This window comes from Apostichopus japonicus, chromosome 2 (genome assembly GCF_037975245.1).
Source record: "Apostichopus japonicus isolate 1M-3 chromosome 2, ASM3797524v1, whole genome shotgun sequence".
NCBI classification, from domain to species: Eukaryota; Metazoa; Echinodermata; class Holothuroidea; order Aspidochirotida; family Stichopodidae; genus Apostichopus; species Apostichopus japonicus.
Genome location: NC_092562.1, coordinates 9,246,551 through 9,270,586, shown reverse-complemented (window position 1 = coordinate 9,270,586; position 24,036 = coordinate 9,246,551). Strand labels below are relative to the sequence as shown.

Here is a 24,036-nt window from a genome sequence, read left to right as displayed (position 1 = left end):
CTACTTTTGGATGACATGCTGCAGGCTCATCAACATGGTGGGAATAAAAAGACCCTGCGTGAAATTGTTGTGGGGGTGAGGGTTGGCGGTGGTCGTACTGATGGAATTATACAAGTAGATGAATGTAATGACACACCTATTGTACATGTCAAAGGTGCACCGCATCGGATTCGTAATGGTAACCACTTTGAAGTTTGAATATCGTGAACACAATTGGATGCCTACAGTAGTGCAGTATTGCAAGTACATCTTGCCTGAAATGACATTGCTACTGTCCCCTCAAATTAATAGTTCTACTTGTGACTTACTGGAATCTTCTGCTAAACTCAGTAAAATTATTGACCGATGACAAACTATAATGAGTAGTCAAACATTTGTGCTGTAATCTATCAAGTATTTAGTTGTAGCTTTCAGGACAAAGCTTTTGTTGGGCCGTCCGATCATCGCACAGGTATGACAAGTGGTTGACATCAACTTTGGATTGCATTGTAAATAAACTATCCCCAAATACGTATATGATGCATTGGTACCCCCCCCCCCCACCCCACACAATCACTCTGAAGACATTGGAATAATACAAAACCAGTTGCACGTAGGAGTTTGATATACCCCAAAGCCATCATTCTTCTCTTCAAACCTACAGTGCACTAACAGTCTAACATATTGATTGTTCTTTGTCAGTCTACACAGTATAACTTGCAGGATATGTGTTTAGGGAATCATACTATGCAAAAAAAAAACAGTGCAAGAATTCTACCCTAAAATCAATATCCAGGGACAGTACCCATTTGCACACTGAAGTAGTAACAGTTTAAACTTTCCATCACATTGATTGCAATTGATTTTTGGCCATAAATTCTGTGCTGCTTCCAACATTAAATTCTGTGCTGCTTCCAACATTAAATTCTGTGCTGCTTCCAACATTAAATTCTGTGCTGCTTCCAACATTAAATTCTGTAATTTATAACCACACATCTCTCAGGTGGTAGACAGACAGGACTATGCCAATGTTGTAGGGAACTCAAAGCATGGTTGAACCAGTGACCCCCATCACTCCATATCCCATAGAGTTGTTTTAAGCTTATATAGTACAAATGTCAATGCATGGGATAGGAAGAATGAGAAGAACTAGTGTACATTTCAGTGAGCAGATGATTTTTGGATTGTACAGCTGTCAAAGTCAATAGCAATGCAGTGTGTTTACGATGTGCTGAGTTATGTGCTTTCCTTTCCTGCAGCACCTGTCTTGTGTATTAGTGTTAGCTCAGTCGGATTATTTTTTCCCCGTCCGGAATTACTTCCCTTTGGCTGCCATGGTTGGAGATATTTCCGTCAGTCTTGGTTGTTGCTTTGGCCAGGATGACATTTTAAACTTGTTATTTAGCAGAGTTGCTCAATTTTGACCTTGAAAACTGACTGAATTAAACTGACATATGTGGAGATGGATCATTGCAATATGAATATGGCATGTTGTGGTTTACTGATATATAACTGTAGTGTTGTATAGATTGGTACTCACTGCCAACAAGCTTTGTTGCATGCACTTTAAAGGAGACATAAGAACCAATAACCGTCTTTAACTGCTACATAATAAAGTTACATTATGAAATCGTTCAGTATGTCCAAAACTTGTCCAAATTACGTACAATAAAAGCAAACGTACTGTAGCTTACTGTAAGGAATTTCATTTCTTATTCTCAAAGACATATCTAAGAACAAATTGAGACGGTGCATAGGATTTACAATATTTCTGTGGTTGCAGTCAGACAGTTGCACAATTTTTCCAGGTTACATACCCTGTAATGACAAAAGTTATGGTTCAGTACTTGTTAGAGATGTAATTTTTTTAAAATTATGTTTCAGAGTTTGTTCACTGTACCTACTATGTATGATTTTCTGGTTACAGTGCCGAAGGCTGTGTGTGTTTGTATGTAACGGCTAGCTTGTAAGCACAATACTGTACCTCAACAACCACAAGTTGAGTCAATGTCATACTCGGTAGGTAGGTGCCCCATGATGTGTAGATGTGCCCTAATGTTTTTGGTTCCCATGTCATGACAATTAAGGAGTGGGCGGGGCTTAACACAAAATTCTTAAAATATCAATGTCTTCAACCGTATGACCGATTTAGTTCCTACTTGGTACATGGTGATGTAACTACCACAACGACCACAAGATTAATCAATGTCATACTTTGTAGGTAGATGCCCAGTGAAGAGTAGATCGTTTTTGATGCCCATCTCATGAATATTAATTAATGGGTGGGGTGTAATGTAAAATGTGTTTGATACTGGTATGGTGGTGTCGGTACATAGTAAGCTCATTTGATGGATATTTGTCATATATACTTGCTTTGTAGATCTGTCTTATAGTGAGAAGGTGTGCCCTATTGTTTTTGGCCCTGTCTTTATGAATATTAATGAGATTATAGGGTGAAATGCCAAAATATTTACATTGCAATATCTCCTTAAGTTGGATTGTAGCCAAATTTTGCATATACAGTATATGCAGTTGTTAGTTATAGCTGGTACATGTAGGCCTAATTTTTTTGGGACCATCTGGGCCCTGAAAAATGCCATCCCATATTTGCATCCAAATCCCAAATTTTATTTTCACCACAAGTGCACTTTTGGACACATTCTTTGGGCCCAAATTTGTGGGTCCCAATTTATGTTTGGGCCCACATTTCCTTTACATTGCAATAACTCTACAATCTTAAGTCAGATTGTAGCCAAACTTGGAATATAGTTGTTGGTTCATAGCTGGTACATGTTGGCAAAGATATTATGATATTGGATGATGACATACAACACTTTAATAATCCACTAAACAACAGAACTATATAGTGCCTGTTGGGCTCTTGTTACTGAATAGACTTTAGCAACATGATCACTGACTCCTGGTACCTTCCTTTATATGTTGCCACATAATTAGTCAAAAGATAATCCCTCTTCATTTTGGTCTGCACAAGTTCATGAATATTAACATACTTGTATGGCCTACCACACTATGAATATGTTTGGCATCGGAACCACTAAATGTGTTTGTTTTCTGGTTATTTTTGCTGGAGGCGAAAGGAATCTATGCGTTGGTGATGGCATTTGTGAGTGTGTGTATTTAGCTGACACTGGCTTGTAAACATGACAACTCAAAATTTCATGGTGGATTAAGTTCATACTTGGTATTTGGATCCATCTGATGGAGTACTGTACCTGTATATGTATACAAGAAACTTTTTCTATTAAAGGTCAATGGTTTTTCGAGATCAAAGTCTGAAACCTTTGTAAACACGCCAACTTAAAAAGTACATCTTTGTTAAACTTCATACATGGTATCAGTTGGAAGTCTGACCCCGTGACCTCGAAGAATGATCAACGATCACGCATATCATTAAATTTGAATTTGCCCGCATTTAACGTAAAGTCGGTCCTACGTTTCACTCACAGAATTTACAGACATTGATAGTTTACAACTTACCGGAACCTCACAGAATGGATTAAAAGTAATTCCAATGTATGGTAGGAAAAAGATACCCGAGAAAAAATCAACGAAAACCTATGAAACAACAATTGCAATCCAACGTCGTCCTCACACATGTATTCCTAACTGACACAAAATAGGTCAAAACGAACCAACGAAAGAGTTACAGCAAAAAAGTTCTCCCATTTGTGGATCTTGTACTCTCCTACATGATGCCTTAAAGTTTCGGTGAAATGGTTGTCTAAGACGGCCAGTCACAAAACGATTACCTCGACTCGGCGATTTTGTTGCTGTCGCCGCCATTTTGAAATTAGGTAGACTTTCGCCAAGCCGTTTTCATGCTATGGGCTAGTACCGACAAGACTTCATTCAAATCGTTTTCAGTGTAGTGGAACCCATTCCTTTAGTGTACGGTCTATTAGGAATGTTAGGTTTTGTGGCGTGAAATTAAGTAATTTAAGTTGTGCTAAGGCTTGGAAGAAATTTTGTCCCAAATTCTAATATATGATTAGGTAAAATGTGAAATTACTGAGAGCTGCGTATGGGAGGGGTAAGAGAGACAAAATGGGGGAGGGGGCAAGGGAGATGGTGTTTCCTTTCTAGCTAAATTAATGGTGGTAACTATTAAGGTAACACAAATTTTCCTGAGCCTGTTGTCAAAACTGAAGGGGTCATACCACATGTCGAATATACAAAGGTAACATGGCCTAGGCCAAACCTTATTTCTAGTTGCTTTCTAAGGAACTTCCAACAATTCCGAATGATTTATACCTACAATACCAAATGATTTATACTTACCCACTTACCATAATTCCACAGTAGCCCTTACTCAGTGAGATTCTGCAAAGCTGGGTACTCATCTGTTGCTTATATTCATCAATAAATATCAGTTAACAGTTTTCCAGTCAATACCAATCCTTGTTTGGTTCATGTATCACACTACATAACCGCTTGCCAATATTGAAGTTAAGTACTGTGGCTTGGGTAGGGGTGTGTTGTTTAGGGGAGGGGTGTGGTGTTTTTAGGGGTTTTGGGTAGGGAATGTGGTGCTTAGCGGATTTGGGGAAGGGTTTGGAGTTTCCAGCTTTGGGATGGGTGTGGTGTTCACCAGCTTTGGGAAGAGATAGGGTATTTTGGAGGGATGAGGTGGTTTTGCCACATATGGGGACTTTAATTAAAAGCGGACTTTCAGTACACAGGACGTGTTTGGATACATTACGTTCTATGGATACTCTGACCAAATATTTTGAGTAGGGCTGTTTTCTTTTTCTTTTGCACATGCATAGTAGAACATAAGTCAACAGTGGAAATAGAGTTGCCTGGTCTTTTATTGATTTTATAACTGTAACAATAAGGCACTTTAAGCAACAGAAAAAAGAAAACAAAAAACATTTGTGTGACACTCTCCATGAAAGAACATGTTTTAATGTCCTGTGAAAATATGGGCATGAAATATAAATTACTTCGATCACTTCTAAGTGAAATACTTTGTTCAAATGGAAGGAATAGCTTAACAAACTTTGAATACTTCTTGAAATGAAACACACTTCATACTGTGAAGACTTCATACAATAATATTGTCTGAAAAAAAATCACACACAATGTCAAGTGCATTATGACTGGAAGGGGTATTTCAAGGTGGCATAGTGAAGGAATGACATAGCAAAAACAGTTCAGGTGGCAGGATGGATAGTTTTGTAACTTTGAAATGGTGAGATAGACCTGTGACATATAGCATAAGATTAAAATTAAAAGACAAATATATAAAAGTAAAAGGTAAGAGTAGAAAGTAAATAAATAAGTCCAAACTTGACATATAACTTTAACAACCTGGTCTTCTTCAGAAATAGGAGCACCAATAGCAGCCCAACGATCCATACTTCCTTTCATATAATTCAAATTATTTCCAACTGACTTGCCCTCTGCCATTTCAGTTCTGAGGTACTTTTTCTTGAGCTGAATTTTGTTGGTTAGAGAATCCTTTTCGAACAGAGTACGCAAGGCATCCTAAGCATCACTAGGTTTCTCACTTGTTGTAATTAATTCCAGCTGACTAGATGCTATTGCAAGCACAATGGTGAAAAATGCCAGTTGTGTCTTTTTCAAGTTTGCACTCTTCTACTTCTCACATACAGTAACCCCCAACTTTCCTGAGCCATCCTCATAGCCCACAGGCCTTTTGCAAGAAACAAATGTCTCATCTGGAAATTCCATGTCAGCCAGTTCGAGCCATCCATTTTGTTAATTTTCCACGTCATATCTTCTGTTGTTCCAGCCATATTGGTCAGTTGTCACGACTAAATTAACCAATTTAAGTACCGACAATTCCCAAGAAATGGTTCCAAAATCAGCACATAAATTCCAAACAACAATCTATTCTACACAGTTAACTTCCAGTGTATATGTCTGGGCCAATAACCTGTTCGAGTTAGCTAGAGAATGGGCATGAGACTGCTGAGTATATTACAGCCTGTTGCTGCACACAACTTGTTCTTTCTATAAGAGTATAACAGAAACTGAGGAAAAATGTAAATTACACATATAGAAAACAAAATTGCTTAAAGGTAGCACACTAATAATACAACCTGATTAAACAAACAATAGTTTGGAGCAGAGTTGTAACAACAGGCACTTAACTGATCCACAGGCTGCATTCCTTCTTACTACGGGTACATATAAGAGAGCTAGGAACTTAAAGATATATAGTATTAAATAGAATGTGAGACTACATTTATTAACAGATTTCTATAAATAAACTCTTATATGAAGACTTCAGATATGAGGATAATAAACATGAGGATGTAATAAACTCTGGAAGCTCTCTGGGCTAATACTTAATACCAGTGGAACTGCATTTTGCAATGTTAGTCATTATACATAACAAAACAAATCTAATAGTGAATGAAACTTTTCTTCTTTCTGGGAATAACTTTTTTTTTGGTCATATATACATGGGAAGGCACCTTAGAGAAATCTGTGTGTGACACACACACACATAGGGAAGACTGTACGTGAATGACTAACTAAGTACTTCTACTACTGTACCTATCATAGAAAACAACATAACAATAAAAAGATCGTAAACTCTCGTTAACAGCAAAACATGTTGTCACAAAATGATCCCTGATATTGTTTTAAGTCACCTGGAATTATAAGTAGCTATGTACAACTACATGGCTCTATGAGGTGCAATTGTTCTCAAGTACCAGCAGTAGGTCTAACTGTAATAGCAATAAGTATAAAGTGTAAGCAGTATAAAGCAAGCTAGTTTTATTTCTGTGTTACGTATCTTGCTCTACATATTAAGCATAGGGAATTGGGCCTAGACTTAAGTCATGGATCTAATACCGGTCTTGAACACTTGTAGCAAAGTGACATTGAAATGGATCCCGATCCCAGGATGGAGGAAATTTTCACCCAGTCCAGCTTTAATTAAACTCATAATAAGCCATGATCTTAAATTATACATAGTACAAAGGCAGTCTACTAGTACTACTAATAATTTTTGTATAATAATAATAATACTAAATTGTATCTTATGCAGTCCAAATCTTTTCAAGAACAGGCCCCTTAGAATTATTACACAAGGACAAGAAGGCGTAGGCTAAGAACTAAAGGTTATAAGCCTTAGTCCATTATTAAAATTGGACTAAACTATGCAGGTATTCTAGTATTACTAAAACTAGGCTAGGGCCTACCTGTAGTAAAACTTGTCGTAGTATATTACAGTACTTTAGTAAATACAAAAGTACTAGGCCTATAGGCTAGCCTAGGCCTGTACTAGGGGCCTAGTACAGTAATATTACTGTCCGCTATGCCCTCGAATTTTTAAATTTGAACTATTTAGTAGCCATAAGTAGTACCGTGACTTATCAACTCCCTGATTTTTCGATATTAACGCAAAAAAATGAAGGGAATCTATGCCGAATAGAAAGATTACGAAAAATACGAGACGTTGCAAATCTAGCACTAGCTACATCATAGTCGACATATAGCGCTAGGCTGCACGTTATAGGATACGGTGCTTTCGTGTATATGTGTATTATGTACGTTAGGATACATGTATTAGGGGCAACCAAAACCACATAGGAGCACCATTTTCGTTGACCAAAAAATCACACTTTTCGGGGGAGTTACAACTTTTCTGAAAAATATGAGTAAGATTCAAGCTTATATATTACAAAAATGCTATTTTTACGGTTAAAAGTTGTCTAAGACGCGAAAGTCACATAACGATAGACGTCGACTCGATTTGACTTACCTTTATGTTTTTGCGTTGGTCGTCGATAAGAAAATGCACTGTTCTATTGGTAAAATCTTCGTTTCTTTCCGGAAATGATCGTATTTGAGTCTCTAAAGTATCCTTTATCGAGCTACGATACTTGTAAACCCGAATGACATTGGGATGTTTGCGAATTTTACCGATTACATCCATACATGGAAGTAGCGAACCGAAGTCCGTAGAACCGGATTTGCGCGAAACAATTACTTCCGTGTCAAGTAGCTGTGCTCGAAAATTTGCTAGTAACGGTCATATATTGAGGTCAGACTTCCAACTGGTATCTAGATCCAGCTTTGTAAGTGCAAGAACCCAATGAAGTTGGTATAGGTCAAAGGTCAACATGTGTAAATGCCTGTTTTCCTTGTAAACTTGCCAACTCCAAAATTAAAGCTACAATTAATCTGTGAGTTCTCCGATGTTCGTAATTTTCTTTTGGTGAAAACAGTATGATCAATTTCAGTTCAGTTTAGTTTTGTGAAGGGGCCCAATGTAAAATATTCAACATTACACAAATTATCTGTTGTTAAACATTTTGAGCTGAATAAAATTTCGCCAGAAATTTTAACAAGTCTGTAGATTCAACAAACTTCAATCAAACTTTGCAAGCCCCGCCCAAGAGATCATTCGCCCAATCAAGTCTCTCTGTTTTGTTTACGACCTTTAGGCCTAGGACTTACTTTCACTTTCGTTTGTTAGCTCCATTCTCTTGAATTGTATCTTTCGGTCTGACTGATGTAGCTTACGAAATTGTGGAATAAACAGGTGTTTTCAGACGTTTCCTCCGTGAAATTGGGATAAAAAAGTGGACAATACAAGTTACATTTGTGTAATGAACAATCTGTTATGGGCAGTCGCAGTGATTTTACGGTAAATTGTTCGCGCCATAAGGGCAACAGAAAATAAATTAATTTCTTTCTTTCGATTGCGACAGCTTTTCTGCATTAAACCCACCTGGTCAGAGTGCATAAAGATTAAGAAACATTGAATCTGCTTTGGAAGTGTGTTTTCCGAAATTCATCAGCAAACATGTAATGAGACTTTAATTCTGGGCCAAATTAAACTCACTTGTTCTACATAAGTCAGGGAGTTTTAGTGGAATTTTGAGTAAATTAATATGACAAGAAATCACAAAGCCTTCTGGCTTTCTGGTTCAATAGAGAGAGTGTAAAGCTACTAACAATAAATTTGTGCAGCACGGATTAAGACTGGCCCATGCTTCCCTTCAATTTTGGCAGTCTCGTGGGAGTACAGTAGGGGATAACAAAGTCATTGTTCATGAATTTCTAAGGAAACTGGGATGTTCTGGTAAAGCTGAAGTTAATTGCCTTAGAAGCAAAAATTGCTGGGTATTGTCTGTATCTTTAGGTCAAATCCAGACACCTGTACCTTTTTGTATGGGGATTAATATTGTCATATCAAAATGTGGAGGTATGTTGTTATTGAAACATTTAATGTCAACAGAGTTATTGATGTCATCACAGCTGTTGAGCTTGAAATTGTATTTGTCATTCTCTTTGTAATCTATAACTAGCTTAATCAGAGGGAAAAAAAAATCATATTTCTGAAAAACAGGTGCATTTTGGTGAAACTTGAACTGTTGTAGAAAGCAATGACAGCTAAGCAAACCTTGTAATGTATTACATTTCAAACAATAAGAACATTAGGAAAGTAAAGCTCTTGAAAAACATCTGCCTTGATGACATTGATACTGTACATTATCAGTATCCCTCTAAAAATACAGTATCTGTGTGAAAGACTTTGTACTTTTGGATCCCACTCAGTAACTCAGTCTTTCATTTATTAACTCCACCCAGGCTCTCTTAACCAAGTAAACTGTACTGTACCTTGCCTCTTAAATGCAGTCCCATCTACAGTATGTAGCCAACAGATTGTATACCCTACCTAGACTGGAAAATAAGTACAAATGTTTTGCTAAAACTACTCAAAACGTCCCCTAGAGTAACATGTATCATCCAGTCGTTACAAACATCATTTGTTAAAAGAGTCAAAAGATTAACAGTGCTTTGTGGTGAACTACCGATCCTTCTCCTGTATGCAGCCTCACCCTCTGTGCCTCAGTCTTGCAGGTTTTCTTCCCAAATAGACTTCTGATATTTCAAACAAAGCTCAAGTGCTGAATATTCAAACTGATTATATTCTATAAGAGGCAGTTAAGTTGGTCTGTGAATTTGCAAACAGTTTTTGCGAGTAGAAGACTGATGTAGATTTTAGTTTATAAACAGAGTGTGCATAAGTTACCACTGTTTTGTGGAGTGTTATTCATCAAGTGAGTGAACATGGCAAGTTGTCAAGGTAGGAATGTTACATATATACATACATATTACACACTTATATAGTGCTGCTACATCGAGATCGTAGGGCTTTGAAAACTTAAACATGAAAACTTCAGGAAAAGAGCCCAGTGTCATATTTTACAACAGGTTTGAACTATTCCCCTCAGTGCCACTGTCCACAGCATGAACTTTTGTTCTTCCTCGGTCTCGTTATAATCGTGTCTCGTTAAATGGTGTTGCCACACAATTTGAGCAGTTACTGGCATTTGAAAAACAAGTTCTTTTATAAAAAAAAGAACAACTGCAGAAAGATAACAATCAACTTCCTAATTGTGCAAGCAGACCCAATGAAATTCAAAGGAATGAAAACTGACAAAATCTAAATGGAACTTTAGTCATCAATCAGTGATCCAGTAAAGGCAGGTGAATTGGAAAATGAGTGCAAATCTTTAAGTGAGTAGTATTCAAGTGAATACAAAAGGAATAGTATTCAAGTGTATACTATAGGAAGGAATAAATATGCAACAAATAGAGCTTACTGTTTATCTGTACTAGGCCATGAAAAAAACCTGCTGTAGGACAAACAAGGACTCTGCTTTCAAATGGAAAATATTTGAACTTTTCATGACCTTGTGGTTTTAAGGGTGTCATTGACAGGTTCTACTTGAGAATGGGTAACACTTATTTGTATGGTTAGTATACTGTAGTATGTATGATATTACTGTCAATGGGTTACCTGTTGGTGAACTTAAATATGCCCTCTCTGTGTCCTGGACAGCCATGTGATTTGAGTGTACATAGGGTAATGCTGTTCTTTGATGACTATTTAACTGCGGAAGTGTTGCAATACCCAGAAATGCGACTGTCTTGAACTAAATCACAGTTGAATTGGTTAACAGTATGTTACATCATTGGGGAATGGATAGTTGGAGGGGTGGAGGGGGGGGGGGGGTTGAGAGGACTCAGTACTGTCAACTTATTGTACTGTTTTATCAAGTAGACAGTATAAATTACCGCATATTTCTATTCGACTCTAGAACTTGTTATCCTGCAGGCATTTTAGTTTTATTGTATTCAGATACAGGGACATATTGGTATACATCTAGTACTGTACTGAATTTCTTTTTTAAGTGTTCTCTAATGCAAAATATCTTAGATGTGTCTTTATGTTGATAGGTACTACACAGAGAATTTAAATCCTTTCCACAGTGGTTATTCTCATTGTAGGACCATTGTGTTAACTCACCCTTAATCAGTTTATCATTTGAAGTAATCTTGTTTATTAAAACGTTGCCAAACTTTAAATGTTGCAAATGTCCAATTTCAAAATGTTGTCGTTTGTTCAGAGTTGAAGGGAAAAAAAAATGTTTGCACTGATCTCCTCCCTACTACTGTACTACTAAACCCCTCTGACCCACTTCCGTTCCCTTCCAATGTGAGTGGGAGGGTGTGGGGTAGAAGCGAGGAGACAGGTACAGTAAGTATTGTTGAGCCTTATAAATAGTAATAATAATAATCATAATAATAAATGAGACTTATATAGCGCCAAATCAGTAAACAAAAGTTACTGCTCAAAGCGCTTTACAAAGAAAGTAAATTAATTTACAAAAGAACAAGTGAAAAAATGGGTTTCAAGTAGACTTTTGAAAGTAGAAAGTTTATAGCATGTTCGAATGTGATCTGGTAACTTGTTCCAGAGATAAGACCCAGAGTATTGGAAGCTTCTGTAACCATAGTTCTTCAATCGTGGTTTTGGAACAGTTGAAAACAGTTTGTTGGAGGAACGAAGTGTGCGAGTTAATAGTCAAACCAGTACTAGGTTTTGGGAATGAATGAAGGGAAAACAACAATTCGGACTTTAAGATTCTATAAGAGCAGTTGTGTCTTATTATGATAGGTAATATAGCTCTTGCTACAACCATAAAGTAGTACTGTAAGCGTAACACAATTATAGGGACAGTGGAGGGACAAGGGCTGGGAGGGCTGGGAGGGCGGAGTGACATTAATGTACAGTATGCCCTACAGTACAATGAAGTATCATATACTGTGACTACTGGTGTGTAGTAATAATAATAATAATTAATAATTAACAGGTCTTATATAGCGCAATTTACAATAAATTCTCGCTGCGCTGTACTTAACCCTGGTCATTGGTAACTTGTCACACCTACACACCAAAGTGTGCACAATACGAACAATCTCTCCTGGGCACTACAGTGCACCACAGCCACGTGTCCCCTGGGGGACTTCCCATAGGGTGCAGCCACAAATCGGCGCACGCAACTATATTTACAAGCCACCTCGCAAGTCCCCATTTATACACCTGGGTAAAGAGAGGCAATGGAGATAAAGTACCTTGCCCAAGGACACAACGCAATGATCTGGCCAGGGCTCGAACCTGTAATCCTTAGATCACAAGTCCACTGCCTTACCCACTTGACCACAGCGCCCTCCTGTAGTAAGATTGATCATTTTCTCTATTTTTGTTTAATTTACAGATCATCCAGTGGCATTACAGCACCTCACGTGTGGCGCTTTCAACGTGTACTCGTTTTACTGCTCTTGGGAAAGAAATTACACAGCAGAGTATAATGCAACTTACTCGGGTGCAGTCGACAGGTAAAGTGTCCTCAGATTTGATCAATTACCATGAAATCATCTCTTTGGGATCTGTGACAATAACTTTTATCAGTGCTCAAGTTGTCATTCCTTGCCATAGGCAGAAGGAGTCTATGTGGTCATGAAAGCATGTCTGAATCATTTTTCAATTCAATAACTCCAAAAGAAAAGCTTTGAAAGACCTTAGTGAGTACCAATACCCTGTCTTTTAATGTAGAGGTCAAGGGTCTCTTGAGGTCAACATGTGTAAGTCTGAAAGCCTGGGCGAAAATGATAATCTCAGCAACATAACGTGAATGAAGATTGTATATACTACCTTGTATTGTATAGATCTGTATTGTATTTTATCTACATCCACCTTATCTACATCTACCTACAAGAACCCCCATTGGTCTTATGTGGAGGTCAAAGGTCATTTGAGGTCAATAGAGGTCAAGAGCTCTGAAAACTGAAATGCTACAATTTCAAAAGCATAGCGTCAAGCTTTAAACTTTAAACGTGGTATGTAGATCTACCTTAGTGGATTCAAAGAAACTTACTGATTTCTGTATAGGTCAGTGGTCAATAGAGATGAAGGTATGTGCACATGATTAACTCAAAACTGAAAGCTAGGATGAACTTTGTATATCAATAGTAGGCCACAAGAGTGCAAGTATCTTGCTGGTAACTATATAGTCAAACCTAGAAAATATTGTTTGTGAAAATTCTTCAGAAAGTTCACTTATTAAAAGTGGCGAGGTAATCCTGTTGTATTTGGGCTTTCTGGTCTCTTTTATCTCTCTCCCTCTCTTTCTTGATTTTTCCAATCTAACTGGTCTACAAATTGCTCTGGTTTTTAAGTATTCAGCATCCTCTGGCCTTCTTTCTTGAATGATTGGAAGGATAATTGTTAGATCAGCATTCCTACATGAAGTAATTTATAAGTTTAATTTAATTTTTTTTAATTTTTAGTAATTTAAAAGTTTAATTTAAATTTCTTTAAATATTTAATAAAAATTTAAAAGATGAGAAATCCATGCTATCTGTAAATGTGTACTGTACTCAGCATGGTTGATAAGCAGAGTTATTCTCTTGCTACTGGCATTCAAAATTAAACTACTACATTTTGCTTTTCACTCCAGTTTTGACAACATCGGCACCAGACTAATGAGGGACTGTGAGAATTTGCCTACTCCCGGTGTCCCAGAAGGTTATATGAAGATGTGTGGAGACTGGAGACAGCACTATGAAGTCCGAGTCAGTGTCAAAGTGTCCAACCCTGTTGGAAGCTCTACCACAGAGACTACATTCAATTTATTTAATGAAGGTATGACTGAAGTCAGCAGTTTGCGTTTTGTCACCGTTTTCCACTTTTTTGACAAGTCCATCAAGTTTTTTACATATATATCAATCACAAAACAGCAAACTAAGATATTAGCCAAGTTTTTTCCCTGCCAAAAGCGTTAATTGGCGAGTAAGTAAGGACATTTGCAGATAATGAAAAAAGTGTCCTCCGACAAATTACACATTTAATATTAATCGCATACAGTTCCCCCAACCCACTAGTTTGAATTCAACCAATTAGAGATGCAGGTTTAGTTATGAGCCGTTGCTAAAAATAGATTCAAAAGTCGAGTTGGTGACAACCAGCGAGCTGGACTCTTAACAGCTCCCTGGTACAACTGCCATAGACAGTCTACACAAATCAAGCATGGTGTTGTATTACATATTGGCCAATGACGTTCGTAGCTTTTAAATATTCATATGATGGGCGGGGTTTACTTGGATCCAAACGGAAAATATCTTCAAGAAAAACAAAGTTGAAAGTTGTAAATTTTTCGACTTTTATGCCACCATTTGAAGTAAGATTTGAATAGATAAGCTAGTTATGTATGTCATTATGGCATCGTGGAATCAGTGAGGTTGAGAAAAACCATAGAAAAGGATGCAAAATGCTGCTTTAAGTCATATACAGTATAGCATTAAAATGACAGCAAACCATGCTGCAGTGAACCCTACTGTATTTAGGGAATAGCTGCTTTTGTTTACAGCTTCTAATCTAAGCTATCTAATCGACTATTCACATACCCCTTGATCTTAACTAAGAGATCTTTGTGGGCTAACTCATCCTGACGAGTCGAATAAACACTGTTAGATGCAGCACAGAAAGTATTCGTCTCCCCACACAAAGTAAGGTATTACAGGGCAAAGTTTTATTGGGTCGTCCAGTTGTTCAAGATGTTCAACTTACTGTTCGGACAACCAAAATCAGCTTTTTGAAATCAAATTCAAGATTTCATGGTAATTAAATAATATTGCCAAATAAAGTTCATATACTTTTCAGTAACTACAGACACTGCTTAAAGGTAAACAAGATTGTCTTTGGATGACCAGAGAAACTCTGTCGATGACCCGTCTACTTCTCAAACAAGTGCCTAATTTCCTTGAAAATGTCCATACTAAATACTTAGTGCCTTCTCTCTCCTGCAGTAAAACCATTGCCAGTAGACAACTTAATTGCAACGTCTATTACAGCCAGCAGCGCCCATCTGTCAGGTGGTCCGCCACCCTACTACGTTGAGACACCTAGTGACCTTAACACCTTGAATGAGTATGAGATATCATATACCATCACTGGAGATGAAGATTGGGTAAGCCTAGTAGTGTCTGTCAGCCTTCCCATAGTCAACATGAGGCCTATCAAAGTCCCTCTGTGAGAGTGACAAATTCAGTAGCATAACAAGATCAGCGCACATTAAGTGGCTCAAGTGCTGCTGGCAATGCTAAAGGATCGCAATCGTTGCGTTTCTTTGCATTTATAAATGTCACAATAGAAGTACACAAATCGATATATAACACCATTTATACATTCTTGCTTGCTGAATTTAATTACAACTATGAAAGGTAAAAATACACACATAAAACAACAACAAAATAAATAAATAATAATTGTCATTGACAATTACCACCGGTTGTTTTCCAAGCTGTTCTTGCCAAGACATAGTCTACTTACAATGAACTGAATTAAATATCCTCAGACCAAAGTGTGGTAAACATACGGTGACAACAGGGAAGGCTAAGTTGGCTTGTCGGCAACAAAGTCACTCGGTTAGTAGAAAACAAACCATATGAGCGGGTTTGTTACAGTTAGGATATAGTCGAACCGGCCCAATACATAAATGGAAAAAAATGAAAAATAAAAAATGACACAAAGCAAATCATTGAGCAATATCCATCATGTTGCCTACTACACTTTGTTTGGTCAAATATGTACAATGCTTTATGTCTTGCCCCGTCCTATATTGTCTTCGCAGGAAGCGGTGAAAGAATATTTTACTCGACAGAATGGTCAACCCCCTTTTATCACCCCTTTTTCTTATGTCGCAACTTTTTCAACTGAACTTGCTTTGGATATTCAAGCCAATGAAAGAGACAATCTAAGTTCTGTCAGCTTCGTACCATTCAATCGCAGCATCTGATTGGCTACCGTGTACCATTGACAAAAACTATAAGCTGTCGGAAAAGTTGAACTGGAATCTTCTACATGTCATGCACATAAAACTTTATTGTTTGGTAACATTACTAAATTAGTGACATTACTTTTAGTACATAGCAGTATGCTGGATTGTACTGCAGCCATACCATACAGTTCTGAAGGAAGTTGTAACACAAGGCCACATCGTCACACTCTTGTCATCAAATGGCATGATGTTGACTGAATTAAAACAAGGCCTTTGTTTTTTCCTATTGTTTGATAGTACATTATGAGTTACTAATTTTCATTTTGGATTGTCAGTGCCGACCATTTGGAACTTTTATATCTGATTTTGTAATTCACCCGGACTATCAAATTTCTTTGGTGACTAGATGAATAGCATATAACTAGGGATTACAGCAATTGATTTCTTACCTGCGGATATGAATAGACTTAACTCCGTTCATAACGTGGAACGGGCTCTCAGATAAAGTTTATCAGAGATAATTTAACAGAGATAATCACATTCCTAGACAAAAGGAACTGAGCGTGATAATTGCAATTATTGCATTTCAAGCGGGTAAAATGTTAGGTTACTTGGGCTTTGTACTGTAAAAGCTATACCAGCTATCCTGATGTACGATCATTACAAGATTTTCTAGATATACTTGTGTATAGTCTATACATGGTCATATGAATGAATGAATGAAATGAATGAATGAAATGAAATGAATGACTGAAATGAATGAAACATTTTTATTTCCATCATAAATTTTAAGTACAGGTACAAAATAATGCAAGGATATACTGTATAAAGGTGAAAAAAATATTTGTACAGTTCATATACATAAACGTTAATACAACATAACCAATGCATGGAAAGGGAGAAAAAAAGAAGTAAAATACTTAAAAACACTTTTCCCCCCGATTGTTGAATATATATGTTTTACTGGGATTTTTTTTTTTTTTGGCATTAACTAACCAATACAAGAAAACAAAATCTAAAATAAAATTCACACACACACACAAATAACAACTGAACTTTTATCCTAAGAAAAATAATTAGCTTCCATAAACCATCAATAACTTTTCTTTACATATGCTATGTAAGAGGATGTTGCATTGTTGTCTTCAGAGGTTTATCGAGCCAGAATTTTGGTTCACATGCTTTTCTTTCCTGTCTATTTGTATTTTTCATCATAATAAGCCTGGTGATTTTCCCCATTTCACCGGAAAACATTTATTTCAGATAAGTTGATATCTTTCCCATTTTTGTCCCTCGCAGCAAACGGACACAATCGGTAACGATCTTAGCCACACACTGGTGGATCTGTTTCCAAACACTTACTACGAAGTCCGTGTGAGATCCAAACCCTTTGTAGATAACTGGAGCGACTGGTCAGCCAAAACAGTATTCAAGACTCTTGGATCAAGTAAATTCTTTGAATTTTTTTTCTGCTTGTTTGCATCATAATAGCTTTTCCATTGAAGGGCTTAAGATATTTGAACATTGTTTGATCTGTTTGTTTTATCACTGTTTCCTGCTTGATAGTGTTGTTAATTCCATCAATTTTATCTAAAGGGTTTTGTTAGAAATCTTTTCTTTAGATCTGTTCAGAAGCTTTTAGATTAATTCGCTCCTGGATTCAGTGTAAATTGTAGCCCTTGCAATCATGGTGACCGTGTGTGTTTTTGTGTGTGTGCATGAGGCTCTCTGGTAAACACGATATCTCATTTAAAGGGAAGATCTAATGGATTAGCCATGGATTAGCTATTTGATGTAATGTAGGTCTATATTAATGAAAGAACATTGGTGATTACTTTAAGTAATGGGCTACACTTAAAAAAGCTTGTGTGCTGCTGTATTGACTATTGTATGTTGTCATGCAGTCTGTGGCAGCGACCGAGCCAATTGGCATTCTGGTTGAGTTGCATTGTATAACTGACTTGTTGGTGTGTGTATTAAGCAGCTGTGACTTGTAAATTAAATATTTTGTTGTTAGGAACATTTTCTTAAAAACTGCAAATTATATGGAAATGTGACTCACATCTATTCCTGTTTTAATTAATTGGACAGCATGTGACATTACCAAAAATTGTTTTGCCTCAAGTTGTCACTCTTACAGATTTCTAATGACAGGAAAAACTTTCAACTGCTAACAAGATTAGTTTTAGGTGCAGAGAAAATGAGGCCTTAATCTACTCATTTAATGTGAGTTGACCGAGGCAGGTACTATAATAGTATTTGAAGATTCTGATCAAAATATGATTTTCATGTTGGCTTTGATGTTTCTCTTACAGTACCCACCGGTTCTGTCACACAAGTCATATCGGAAGAGGGTGAGCAGCATTCAAATAAGTACAGCAGGACAGTGACAATTAGTTGGACGGTACGTTGTCGAGTTTTCTTTCCAACTTCAACGTTTTAATCTCTTTTAAATCTCACTCGAGCCGGTTAAGCTCATTGTTTAACTCGCAGAAGTGCCCCTCGGGCTGTTACCAGTCTTAACTGCCCTGTTGTTTTCTGACATGGTAACTAGTTACATCAGTACTCCTCTGTTGTCCCAGCGCAGTTCATTTCTTATTCTTTCCTTGGTTTTGAAATGCTTTGAAAGTTAGTTCACTTTCAGAGGTAACACGATGGCTCCATTTTGCAGTATATAAACTGAGTTGATTTTGATTGCACATGGAGATGCTACTCAGATGTGGGACTGATCTTTGTAAGGGTGCTTAGGAGTAGATGAGAGGATATGGTAAGAATTGAATCATGCTCACGCTTCTACATATCATTGCCAATTCTTTTCAGCTTCGTAGTCTTCAGGTCGCCGGTTTGCATCTTGTGTGGTGGCCGGATATTACTTGACTCTTTCACAAGTTGTTAGATGATATTCCCTGTCAGTGATAGATTTTTGTTTGATTAATATCTCTCCATGCTAACTCTGTAACTTAAATGACTTAGCAAGCTAATTGGCAATGACATGCAGGGTAGTGTGGTTCTTTCCAAATTTTCCATATCTTAAGTCAAAATTCCTTAAAAAATATTGGAGATGGTGTGAGACCATTTCCACTGCAATCCTTTAAGTCACAATTGAAGAATGACCGAGATTGAAAAGGAAAAGTGGATTAATAGTGAAGTGACCTCACAATGCTTTTAATAAGCAAACCAACAAGTCTTGGATCATTTGGTTTAGTAGTTTGCCATCATCACTCAAAAGTTTTGAAACTTTTAGCAACAGGTAGTGAGAGTGTAATGTAGGTCATGTACAATGGACAAGACCCAGATCAGAAGTTCAATAATGGTTTAGTGACAGCCCCAACAAATGTCAAACTGGAGATCCTAGCCAATCAGAAGCAAGGAGAGGACAATAGAGACAGGAGGAGGGTCCAGTAGCAAGATAGTCATCACAGTCAATCATAATCAATTTTGACTATTCCATTACTTTTTTTCATCAACTTCTTTAGTATGATCCTTTGTATCTTTTTCTTTGTTTCTCACAACCAGGGGCTTACTACTCACCAAGAAGGGGCCGACAATTTTTTCTACTATGTGGATTTATATGACAAGCAGATGCAGCAAGTAATTAGATCAGATAAAACTTCACACATTGCATATACCTTTCAATGTGAGTATACAATTTATTTGCTAGTACTGTCCATACATACTTGTTAAAAACTTCTTCAATTCGATTGGCCCCGTAGTCATCGGCAGACTGCATCATCCTTTGGATAATGCCATGTGAACCGCCTAGGCTAAGTCAACGCAAAACGAATCAAATATGGTGTGGGGAACAAGCCCCTTGGTGTCAACGTCCCTTGCCAAAGTGATGCCCAAAATTTATGAGAAAGCAAACATTCAGTGTGAAGTATACTAACCATTGGGTGCCAGCAACTACAAATTACTTAGATCAAGTGACAGTCAAATATTACCAACTTTTTAAGATCCTCCATCCAAGGAATTTATTGGTGAAAGCTGTGTTGACAAGCATCTGTTGGTCCACCATCAAGCACTGAAATTGCAGGAAAACAGGGAAGGGGGGGGGGGGGGTGTTGAGGGGGTAACTCTGTAACTGGTACTGACATATAAAATAAAACAATTTATGATGGTTCGTGTGATCACTAGAAACGATGAATTGTGCAAATTCATCCGTTCTCACTCCCTTTAAGGGTTAGTAACTGGAAACTGTCATTTCAGTGATAATGTTGCCCATAATCCGTTTTGGCTTGAAAAATGCGTCGTAACCTCCCAATGTATGTTAATATAATTTTCTCTCCTCTCAAAATATGTTTCTGTCGATACAGAGGATGTAAAAGAATGTTTGTTGGGTTGGGGGGATGGGTGGGGTGAGGGGATTGTGATTTAAGGGTGTGAACATGCACATTTTTATAATCTGTTCTCCTTGCAGCCATCAGCAACTTTGTCAGCTACGATATAACTGTGACACCGGGAAATGAACTAGGGAACGCCACAGCAACTACGATAACAGTGGCAAACAAAACCGGAGGTAAGAATTTAATAAGCATCAATTAATAAGTTCCCAGGAAAGTCTAGTTTGTAGTCTAATTCCATTTCAATAGTACCTCCTTTTTTATCTGTGTGCTAAAAATTGACATCATGTAGCCCCTTTGGCTCCCCCACCCCAAACAAACAAAAGAATTGTAAAGGTGAGCCAGAGACATTTGGGGGTGGGGCAAAGAAATTGCAAAAGCAAATTCCGTATTTTCAGTAGACCTAATCTAATCATGTTATCCCTTTGACCCTGCCCCCGACCCCATACCCTCCACACACACAAAATAGGCCAGAGACACATCTTTTAAAGAGCAAATATCATATATTTAGTAGATCTTGGAGATGTGATGTAAGAATAAGACCGAAGATAAGTTACAAAAATGGCAAACAGGTAACAACAGGTGTAGTTTATTGTAATTTGTGTAGAACTCACCACTTGAGGGACTGAGGCAACAATGTTGTTTTCAGAAACTCAATGGGCAACAGGTGAGAATAACTAGCTATTGGCCTGTATCTTCATGGTTTCCATTACTATAGGAAACCAAGATGGACATCTTTGAACAAACTTTTCTTCAAGGTTCATAGGTTTCTGATTTCTCTCAGTTTTAAGAACTTCTTTTGCAGAACGAACATATTGAGAATATATTTTCAAATATTTCGAAATATTTTGACCCGATTGATCATGATCAGATCAATACATAGTGCTTTATGTCTTCTTCTTTTTTCTTCTTTTTTATCCTTCTTCCTAGTACCTGGGATCCCAAAAGATTTGCAATGGCATCCGTATAACTCCACTGCTGGCACTTTTTCTTGGGATGACCCAGATGAACCCAATGGCATTATTGAAAAGTTCAAAGTTGAGTGGTGGAAAAAGCATGAACATGGACCAAGGAGTCAGTGAGTTTCCTTTATGGTTTTTTTCATAAAGAAAAGTGATAAACCACGAACGGTCAAACGAGAACAAGAAACATGGTGGTTATATTAAGGAAAAATTGAGTTGCTGTAAACATGTGAAGCATTTCCCCCTATCACTTTTCTAGTTCTCAGTAATGACATCACAGAACCACCAACGCATTAATTTATAATATATTCCTCTATTCATAACTTTGTTTACTTTTGTCGTTAGAGAATATAAAATAATATACTTTGTGGTGGCGGCAATTGTGATGCTAAAAGGACAGTTTGTAACGTAACATAATGTTGGCATGGGACACACAACACTGCTTAAGAACCAAAATCAATCTTTTGTCATTGTCATATTAAAATTGGGGCGAAGTCATTATTCAAAGTATGCTTACTAAATTTCTCCAAGTTCTGCAAGCTATATGAAGACCTAGAACTTGGCAACCATCTGACTCACTAATTTGGGCTCCTGTCTGGTTCATGCATAGACTGTATGTATAGTTCCATTTTCAGCCATGGTACAATGTCACCACCTGGTGTGAATTATTTCTTAATACTTACCGGTCTTCTTAAAATACAACGTTCTATCACCAATTGCGGTCTTCGCGATTAAATTGGTGTATTATTATGTCTCGTGTCCTACAGTGTTGTATTAACCCCCTGATTCGACAGTAAAGTAGTGTGTCAGTTAAACGGTTGATAAATTTGGGCAAATTGTCATGTTTTATGAAGTTTTCTATCTTTGTAGTCTCAGTTTTTTGTCGATGACCTCTCTTCCAGGTCCCACTCAGGTGAAGTGACAAAGATGATTGGTGAAGATCACTTCAGCTTTACAGTGACCGGTTTAGAGACTTATGAGGATTACATATTCTCAGTATGTGCAGTGAGGGCAGGGAGAGCGGCTTGCGGTGATGAGGCCAGAGTAGAGGGAGTAACGCTACAGGGGGGTGAGTAGTACATCAGATGGATTCTAGCAAATATAATCAATTAAGTCAGATTTGGGGGGAAATTTGATCACTGCTACAGGTGTGCAATCTCCCCCTGCCCTTTTTACAGCCTCATACAAAGTATTAGAACAACCTTGTTTGGAGAGCTATTAATAGAGACAGAGTTTAGTCAAAATGTGCCTCAGAATACACCATTTGATGGCTAACTTGTGTTTGGATTCATTGACCCTCAGGTGCTGCACCCCTTCCTTCATAAATCCATTAACTGCCTCTGGCCTCTCTATGGAGGTTCATTCCCCTTACCTTAATCAGTCAAGGGAAATTTTGAAACCCCCCCCCCATCCTATTACTTTTGGAAATCATGGCAAAGTATGTCTTGCACCCATGTGGCTATTGCTGTAAGTAACAGAGAGAAGAACTGTTGTCAAGAAAGTAAAGAGCGGTAATGCTCGGGGGGGGGGGGGGGGCTGGGAGGAGGAGGAGGTGAGGATGGTAAGAGGGATGGAGGTAGGGCTTGATACTTAAGTGAAGAAGATGAAAATGTTCAATTATTTTTACTATCATTATTTCTTTTTTTCTTGTTTGCAGCCCCAGAGAACCCTCCTGCCGGTTTCTCCATCAGTCCGGAACCATCTGGAGACGCCCTCTCAATGCAATGGAGGCAACCTCCCGGTGACCACAATGGAAACATTATACGCTATGTAATCAGATACTGTCACCAAGAGCAGATGGACCAGAACTGTCTGTCTGAACAAGGTAAACTTAGATAATCCTGTTTATGACACAAGCAGATCTCATTCTTTAAAGCAGCATTTTGCGTCCTTTTCTACGGTTTTTCTCAACCTCACTAATTCCACGATGCCATAACGACATACATAACTACCTTATCTATTCAAACTTTACTTCAAATGGTGGCATAAAAGTCGAAAAATTTACAACTTTCAACTTTGTTTTTCTCAAAGATATTTTCCGTTGGGATCCAAATAAACCTCGCCCATAACATGAATATTTAAAAGCTACGAACGTCATTGACCAATACGTAAAACAACACCATGCTTGATTTGTGTAGATTGTCTATGGGAGTTGTACCAGGGAGTTGTTAGAGTACCAGCTCGCTGGTTGTACCAACTGGACGTTTTGAATCTTTTTTTAGCAATGGCTATTACTAAACCTGCATCTCTGATTGGTTGAATTCAAACTAGTGGGTTGGGGGAACTGCATGGGATTAATATTAAATGTGTAATTTGTCTGAGGACACTTTTCTCATGATCTGCAAATGTCCTGAATTACTTGCCAATTAACACTTTTGGCAAGTAAAAAACTTGGCTTATATCATAGTTTCTGTTTTGTGATTGATATATGTAAAAAACTTGATGGACTTTTCAAAAAGTGGAAAACAGTGACAAAACGAAAAATGCTGCTTTTAAGTTACTGCATTAAGTAAGGTGTTGTTTAGTAAGGATATATTCCTGTGGCTGAATTTGATGGCTTAGTAACAGATATGTTGGAAATGTTCTGCATCTTTAGGTCAAAACGAAATCCTCATAGCA

The 24,036-nt window shown here is 37.6% G+C and overlaps 1 protein-coding gene across 2 annotated transcripts in view; it reads left to right on the top strand.

Annotated features, from left to right (window-relative positions):
• Window positions 1–24,036, top strand: part of LOC139977081 (uncharacterized) — a 79,856-nt gene that overhangs the window by 43,857 nt on the left and 11,963 nt on the right. For both annotated transcript variants that reach the window (XM_071986121.1, XM_071986110.1), the window contains exons 4-13: window positions 12,555–12,675; window positions 13,797–13,981; window positions 15,145–15,305; window positions 17,415–17,562; window positions 18,431–18,519; window positions 19,632–19,752; window positions 20,533–20,631; window positions 21,386–21,533; window positions 22,320–22,486; window positions 23,075–23,242. In XM_071986121.1, the coding sequence (XP_071842222.1) occupies window positions 12,555–12,675; window positions 13,797–13,981; window positions 15,145–15,305; window positions 17,415–17,562; window positions 18,431–18,519; window positions 19,632–19,752; window positions 20,533–20,631; window positions 21,386–21,533; window positions 22,320–22,486; window positions 23,075–23,242 (1,407 nt within the window). The remainder of the gene's footprint in view (window positions 1–12,554; window positions 12,676–13,796; window positions 13,982–15,144; window positions 15,306–17,414; window positions 17,563–18,430; window positions 18,520–19,631; window positions 19,753–20,532; window positions 20,632–21,385; window positions 21,534–22,319; window positions 22,487–23,074; window positions 23,243–24,036) is intronic.